The sequence below is a fragment of the Babylonia areolata genome, chromosome 31 (assembly GCF_041734735.1).
Source record: "Babylonia areolata isolate BAREFJ2019XMU chromosome 31, ASM4173473v1, whole genome shotgun sequence".
In the NCBI taxonomy this organism is placed as follows: Eukaryota; Metazoa; Mollusca; class Gastropoda; order Neogastropoda; family Buccinidae; genus Babylonia; species Babylonia areolata.
This window is the reverse complement of record NC_134906.1, coordinates 21,301,936-21,310,577: the sequence shown is the minus strand read 5'-3', so window position 1 is coordinate 21,310,577 and position 8,642 is coordinate 21,301,936. Positions and strand designations below refer to the sequence as shown.

General features: G+C 40.3%; 1 protein-coding gene across 1 annotated transcript; it reads left to right on the top strand.

The window, feature by feature from the left end:
- The first annotated feature begins 5,253 nt into the window (after nucleotides 1-5,253).
- LOC143276198 (uncharacterized) lies at nucleotides 5,254-8,297 on the top strand. The gene is made up of 2 exons (XM_076580643.1): nucleotides 5,254-5,581; nucleotides 6,173-8,297. Exons 1-2 carry the CDS (start codon nucleotides 5,348-5,350, stop codon nucleotides 6,386-6,388), a joined length of 450 nt encoding a protein of 149 aa, XP_076436758.1. The 5' UTR covers nucleotides 5,254-5,347; the 3' UTR covers nucleotides 6,389-8,297.
- The last annotated feature ends 345 nt before the right edge of the window (nucleotides 8,298-8,642 follow it).

Sequence of the window (8,642 nt, the reverse complement as noted above, 5' to 3'; positions counted from 1 at the left end):
CAGTCAGGACCAACTGATTTCTTTTCGTTTGGCTGGAAACGGGAATAACAACTTCGTGGACTGCGAGAAGTGGTGTCTTGAGGGAGTCCCCTTGTAGTCACACACACACACACACACACACACACACACACTTCTAATGTAGTGGAATGGCTGTGGGAATGACTGAATTCATGTAACAGGATGTTATTGCGTGTCTGTCACTTCTATCTGGCCGTCTACATCTAATGTCGTAATGGAATAGGTGTGTTTCGTCAGTCAACATTGTCTGAAGTCCATCTTTCCTATTGCCCACATCGCTAAAAGTGTCTTCTCCCCACCACCCCACCCGCTTTCCCATCCGTAAACACCGGGCCACCACTGAGCATCCGATGGTGATGACGATGTTGATGATGATGGTGATTATTATTATCATCGTTATTATCATTATCCTTCTTTTTCTTCTTATTATTATTATCAATTCTATCATCATTATCATTAATACACAAAAAGGCAAATGCATCCCACACAAGTATCAACTTGAGTGAACACACGTTTGAGAAGAGTTTTCCATATCTGATACTGCTGCTACAGTGAAATATTCTCTTGATCCCGTGCTTCAAGAAGTATCAAAAGCTGTTAACATTTGCTTTGACCATGTGAATACTTTCACAAAAGTGAAAATTTAAGTGCGTGAAACTGGACTGGAATTTGCTTGGCTGAACCAAGGGAAGGGGGTATCACAAAATTGATCTCTAGGCTCTGCACCAGGCTAACTGTCTGCAGATGGCAAGAATGGATTACTCGTGTGCAAGAAAATAAATTGAAAGCATGTCCCACTTTACTTGCTTATCAATTTGGCCCAACCATTTGATGCAAGAAATGACAGAATGTTTATTTTTGAAACATCACATATTGCTCTAAATCATTCCGTCACAGACAGTGATCGTGATACATGATTCTGAGCCAGAGACTAGGACAAGGACAGTCTGATGTCAAATCTACAACCCTGTGGTCGCCACAGCCACACCAGTCCACTGACCCACTGTGGAGTGTCACCTGGCCTAAGGCGTGGGGATGGTTTACGTGCACTGATCTTCACTATAAGTCCACGGATCACAGGCGAAAAGAAAGCCATACAGCGATGGAGAAGAGATGGAACGACAGGTGCTTGATGGCACTGGGAGTTTCAGTTTCAATTTCTCAAGGAGGTGCCACTGCGTTCGGACAAATCCAAAAAAGCAACATCACAATTTCCTAGGTAGATGCCTGACCCAATGCGTTTAGTCTGGCCTTGAGTGCATGAATATATACTTGTTTACCTGTGGATTTCTGCTGCATACTTTTGCCAGATGACAACACTCTCGTTGCCATAGGTTCTTTTTCAGTGCGCCAAGTACGTGCTACACATGGGATCTCGGTTTATCGTCTTATCCGAATGACAAGACGCTCAGTCTGATTTTCCAGTCAAACTTAGGAGAAAGGGCAAGAGCGGGAATCGAAACCAGACTCTCACAGACCCTCTGTGCTGGAAGATGAGCGTCTTGACCATTCTGCCACCTTCCTCCTTCTTTCTGGGAGACTGCGAGTTGCATTCTCAGCTCAGCATGTAGGTGGCTCGGAAGTACGACCGGGTGTTGCTGACCTCAGACAACAGCAACATTCGGCAGCACTCTGAGTGACCATGCACACCTCTTCAGGGAAAGCGCTGACTGCTCCGAATGGAGAGAGAGCCAGAAAGCGTGGTCTGAACACCACTTGTCTCCCCTTCACCTGATTGGACAGCAGATCCAGCAGGCAATTCACTCAAGTGGTAAGAAAGAAAGAAGAAAGAGAACAACAATACTGAAAGTAGCATGCACAATTGAACTTTCGCACATTCCTAGAATTTGGCGACAGTAAACAACAGAGACGCACAGCTCTTGTTGCCAGAGAGCTAACCAGGCTAGGTATCGATACCAAAGCCCTTAGTGAATTTGTTTTGCAGATCAAGACTCCCTTACAGAACATGGAGCTAGCTACGTTCCTTTCTGGTCTAGAAAACGAAGGGAGGAACACAGACTCTCAGGTGTGGGCTTCATGATAAAGAACTCTGTTGCCAGCAAACTTCAAAGCCTCCTTACCAGACACTCTAACCGCCCCATATATCTATGATTTCCGTTACATGACGACCAGTCTGTCAAAATCATCAGTGTAGATGACAAAAGCGAATTATATATTATGCTTTATCGTCCAAAGATAAGTTACAATTTAATACCCTCGAAATATGACTGTCAGTCTTCTTGTTTCAAACTTGTTCTGCTCAAGTGACGTCACGTCGAGAAGTCGAGAATAAGTCAAAGTTAACAATTTATTTGTATGAAGTCTTCGAAAGTCAGTCAATAAGTTGTGTTGTATTGTTTTGTTTTATCAGTATATATATTGCTTTTTTTTAATGTGCTGTCTCTCTCTCTCTCTCTCTCTCTCTCTCTCTCTCTCTCTCTGAGGGAAGATTATATGGGGCTATGGCCTTATTGAACAAACCATCTGAATCTGAATCTCTTTTTCAGGTTACATACAGAGACCCAGGTGTTATAATCAATACTTTCATCGATGTACAACTATAACTCCACCAGAAAGCAAGGCGATCTTTTTAAGTAACAATGGAACTTCCACTGACTCCAAGTGGCCAATACTTTTCCGAGGTCCTTGTGGACAACATCCTAAGAATGCCAAAAAAGGAAACCCACCAGTTATATTCCCATACCGGTGTGATGACAATTGTCATGGCGATTGTTCTTCTGCTTGTTTTAGCGTGTCATTATTGTACATGGAGTTCAAGTGTAGACCAATCCTGCTCGTGTTCTCTTTCTGGCAGAACAAACCTCGAGCAATTGGTTCCAAGTGGAACTGTTCCAGGGCTGAATGGCCAGACCTGTATCAACACTTTCCCTGTGACAGACATGCTCAGTGTGTGGAGGCTGAGGATGAAACTCGCTGTCATTACTCTTCTGGAAATTGCAGAATTGGCTCTGTAACGATCTCTTTCTCTCTCTGTCTGTCTAACATATATATATATATATATATATATATATATATATATATATATATATATATACTGATTTGCAAATGCTTAAACACACACACACACAATATATATATATATATATATATATATATATGTGTGTGTGTGTGTGTGTGGAGAAAGATAGGTAGATTGTATCATTCTGATAATAAATATCAAAAGAAGAAAAAAACATCCCTCTATGAGTACTGGTTATTTACATTGAATTACACAGTAAAAAAAGAAAAAAAGGCATATTTTAATGTTGGTGAGGCATGAATGATGGACGGGTTTTTTATAAAGGAATTTGGATATATTGCCTCCGAGCATCACAGGACAGAACGTTTTTAGGGGTTTGGTTTTGTTCAGAAACGTGTGAAATATTTCTAGCATATCTGGTTTTAATACATATTTTTCATACCCCTATTCAGTGTATGACTAAACGCTTTTCGTTCACAAGAGTTTGTATTGAGTTTACCACACTTTCAAACACCAGGGAAAATGCTACATTTTTCACAGTAATCATTAAGCTCAGCGTTTCTTCAGCTTGGTTTTCACTGGTTGCAGATTGCAGTTGATGGCAATTGCTTCACATACTTTGACTCTGCTGTTGTGACTGAATTGGGAATAGATGGATCAAAGGAGCTGTGTGCGAGAAAAGGCGGCGGCTTGCTGGCCCAATTCAAGTCCACACACCAATGGAGCAGCGTCATTTCAACACTTGTAGACAGTGGTGCAAGACCCGTCGACACGTGGATTGACATTAACGCTCTTCAGCAAACTTTGAAGACCTCAGAGGATACTTACATAAAGAACATGTAAAGTGTGTGTGTGTGTGTGTGTGTGTGTGTGTGTGTGTGTGTGTGTGTTGATAATGATAATAAGCAAGATAATGAACATGGTGCCGATGATATGATTATGTAGACAATGCTGATACTGATGATGATTATGATGATGATGATGATATCAATGGAAATGATCATGGTAATGGTGATGATGATGAAGAGGAAGAGGAGAAGGAGGTGAAGGAGAAGAAATATCATGATTGCTTCCCTTGTTATTGGTTGCTTTCTTTGTTGTTTCTTCCTGTCTTCCTCTGTACAGGTATATCAACACCTGGCAGTGGGAGCGTGGCTCAATAGCCTTCAGCTTACACGCTTCGTTCATTCAACATTGCAACCGAGCTGTCATCAAAGTCCGTAAAAAGGAATCTCGAAGTGTAAACACGAGCCCGTGCACTGAAGATAAGGTCAGTGCAAAGTGAACATGAAAATGTGAATGTTGTCTGAATAAAATGCATGCTTATTCAAAACGCAAACAAACAAATTCACAAAGACACAGAAAATGCGAGGTTGGGTTAGTCTGAAAAAAACAGCAACAAAAAACAAACAAACAAAGGTATGCCGACTGTAGGTGTAAGTAAAGCGAAACAATTGAAAAGGTGTTGGTGCTGCTCCTGTTGGTCATAACCATTTATTGGTGAACTGATGCAAGGATACATCACTGCCATACAGGTTCAACTATCTGAAGTGAAACAAGAGAGGCAAGGCCTTCAAGACTCACTTGTGATACACTTTTAAAAAATCTAATCGTTAAAATGTGTTCCGTATTCGTTATCATAAAGCTTCGGGTTAAAAAAAAAAAAAAAAAAAAAAAGCCCAGACGGCAGATTCGAACCCCGCGTGTTCGGGTGAGAAGAAACTGTCTTACCCAATACACTATCATGGCTCCTTAACTGACGGTCAAAAAATTATTATTTAAACATGATTTTTTTTAAAGGGTGATAAATCGATTGCAGTATTCACAGTGAGAACACTGTTTAAATCATATTATTCTGGTGTATCTTGGGCATTCACAAAATCTTTAAGGAAAATTAAAAATCCTTTTTAAGTCCGCGGTAAAGGAGACGTGGCTATCACTGCAGTCACACTGCAACATTTAGCTGTTTTCTCTGGATCTAGATAGATGTACAAGTTTAGTTACACCTGGACTCGGTGAGCGATCGCCGTGGCGTGCGGTCACGCTTTTTCTGCTCTCTCAAGCCGAGTGCGACTGAGATAAGTTCGCTGGACTTAGCCTACAGTTCCCTGTGTTTTCACTTCTGTATTGTTACGTTTGTTTGATTCGGGTATCCTGCTTATTCCTGCTCGTTTACCTTAATCAGTGTTCCTGCTTAGCTATTTTCTTTTGTGTACCCTTTTTTATTTTTATATTTTGGTCTTCTAAAACGGCTTTCTTTTGCGGGATTTGTCGTTGCCTCTGTTGTGGTTGTCTCTATTTTTTTTCTCTCATTCTTTCTGTCCTCTCGCTGGCTTCTTGTTCTCGGCCATGGCTACAGGAGTGAACCCAGTATTTCTTAAGTCCAAAGACGTTCCGAACGTAACCAGCGATCGTCCTGTTTCTGTGCTGGAGATGTGTCTTGCTGCAGAAAGAACGGCAGGGCAGGGTTCAGTTATTGGCGCCCAGCTGATGAATGGACTTTGGCGTATATACCCAGCTTCCAGGGAGGCCAGGTCGACTATTCTGGTGCAAGGAGTACGGATAAGGGGTACCGCTCAACAGGTAAAAGACATTAACCCTTTTATCATTCGAAGTGACTCTGGTGAGGAAAAATTGTCGACAAAGGTCTGGATAGACAATGTTCCCATATCTGTGGCAGACTCAGAAATAGAACATGCGCTAAGTAAAGTAGGGTGTGAGCTTCGTTCCTCTGTAAAAATGGAGAGAGCGAGGGACTCGGATAATAAGTTAACAAGATTTCTGACTGGGAGGAGGTTTATTTTTATAACTGTCCCTTCTGTTCCACTGGAAAAGACAATGAAAATTAACATTTTCATCGCAAAAATTTACCACAAAGAGCAAAAACTGGTTAAAAAATCCGTAATTTGTTCAACATGTTTGGAGAAAGACCACCACGCATCACAATGTTCAAAGGAGGTGGTGTGCAGAGCATGTAGACGTTCAGGTCACAAGCAGGGAGATCCACAATGTGACTTTGAAAAGGTAGAAAATTCACAAAAAGAGAGTGAGTGTATGAATGATGAAAGAAAGGAAAGAGAGAGTGGTCGCGACAGAAGAGAGAATGAGAGTAGAAGAACTGAGCGTGAGAGAGAGGGTAAAAATGCGTCAGGGAAAAAAGACTCTGTCAAACAGACCAGAGGGCGTTCTAAGGCACGTCAGACAACACTCCGCTCGTCGTTGCAACTCGGCTCCTCTCCCAGACGTCGCTCGGAGACGCCCAAACGTCGCAGGTCAGGGGATACATGCAGCCCAGAGACCTCTGGCAAACAGCCTAGGCGCGACGGTAGGATATCCGACAGGCCTTCTCCCCCGGTCTCTGACAACGAGGATGACGAGGTATGTGACTGACAACCCAAGTCATTGCCTGAGTCCCCCAGATCCTTGACGACCCGGCTTCGATTGATGGACTACGATTTATGAATGCGATGAATGAATATTTGTGTTTCCACGAATGTCACTGTACATGAGATACAATGAAATGATATAATCTGCTTAGATGGATAAGATAAGAATTAGTTCGATAAATGTTAGGGGATTGAAAAATAAACTTAAAAGGACTTCCATATTCAATTATTTGAAAAACAAACGTTATGATATCATTTGTATTCAAGAAGCTCACTTCACTAAAACTGATGCACCAATTTGGGAAAAGCAGTGGGGGGGAAAATTATTCTATAACGAAGGAACAAACAGGAGCAAGGGAGAGGTTATACTGGTATCCAAACATTTCAATGGTGAAGTTAATTTGAAACTGGCACAAAATAGAATCTTAGCCATATCAGTAACAAATGATAAGTATGACTTTATTTTAGTTAACACATACGCACCTAACAACTCAAGGGATAAGCTAGCCTTCTTTGATGATTTACAGGAACAATTAAGTGGATTTAGTGATAAGAACCTTCTGCTCTTGGGAGATTTTAATTGTGTGCTTAGCAATGACTTAGATATCATTTCAGGCCAACCTCATCGTCAAGCTGAGGTGAACAAGTTTAATGAAATAATTAAATCTTTAGAGTTAATAGATTCATGGAGAATTTTCCATCATACCGAAAAAGATCATAGTTGGAGCAGAACAAACCCATACATTGCCAGACGACTGGATTATTGCCTTGCCTCAGAAAGCATGATGCACTTCTGTGTCTCCTGCGAACTCCAGTATGTTCCTGGTTCTGATCACAAGGCGATAGAAATAGAATTTAACGATAGCGATTTTACACGAGGTCCCGGATACTGGAAGTTTAATAATAGCTTCCTGAAAAACAAAGATTTTGTAGAAAAAATGAATAGCCTTCTTGAGACATCTTTAGATAAATATAGTAACGAATATTCATCTAGCATTAGTAGATGGGAACTGTGCAAAGTAGACATCAGAAATTTCTGTAGTGAATTTGGAAAACAACTTTCGTGTAAAAAACGCAATGAATTTCAAAATATACAAAAACAAATAAAAGAAAAAGAAGAAATATTAAGTAAGAATCCAGATAATACAGAAGCAAATGCAAGTCTATTACAACTAAAGCAAAAATTAGAAATCTTACAGATAGATAAGGCAAAAGGAGCTCAGATTAGGTCAAGAGTAAAGTGGATTGAAGAGGGTGAGCGCAACACAAAATATTTTTTTAGTCTAGAAAAATCCAGAGGGAAAAGAAAAATTATAACTCGATTACACAAAGATACAGGAGAAGTAATAACTAACAAGAATGACATTTTACACGAACAGGTCTCATTCTACAAACATCTTTACAATCAAAGCACTACAGTAGAAAATGTCATTGAAGCAGCTAACACATTTATAGAAGAAGAAACATTCCCACGCTTAGATGAAAATGACGCTAACCTGTGTGAAGGAATGGTATCAGTAGAAGAAACAACAAATGCGCTGAAAAAATTGAAGAATGGTTCTGCACCTGGAAGTGACGGAATTACTGTCGAATTTCTTAAGTTTTTTTGGATTAAATTAGCTCATATTGTTACAGACTCTTTCATCGAGTCATTTCACAAAGGAGAACTATCATTCACTCAAAAGCAAGGAATAATTACTCTGTTACACAAAGGTAAAGACTTAGATAGGGACAAACTCAACAACTGGAGACCAATAACACTTACTAACACCGACTATAAGATATTAGCAAAAGTTTTAGCAGAGAGGCTCAATAATGTAATATGTAAGCTAGTAAACGAGGATCAGGTAGGATACATTAGAGGTAGGAATATCGCCACAGTTATAAGATCAATAGATGACACGATTAATTATTTAAACACAACCAATAAAGCTGGGTACTTACTTGCAGTTGACTTTGCTAAAGCTTTCGACTCTGTGTCTAAAACTTTTATGCAACATGTATTTCAAGTATTTGGTTTTGGTACTGATTTTCAGAGATGGGTTTATGTTTTGAATAATGATATCTCAAGTTCTGTTAACCACGGTGGATGGATATCTGAACCTTTCAGTCTTTCTTGCGGAATTAGACAAGGTTGCCCCTTCTCCCCCTTAGCCTTTGTTTTAGCCGTAGAAGTGTTAGCCATTAGGATTAGAAATAGTACAATAGTAGGCATTAAACAACCAACTTCTGCTGAGAGAGACGCAATTTATTCAAAA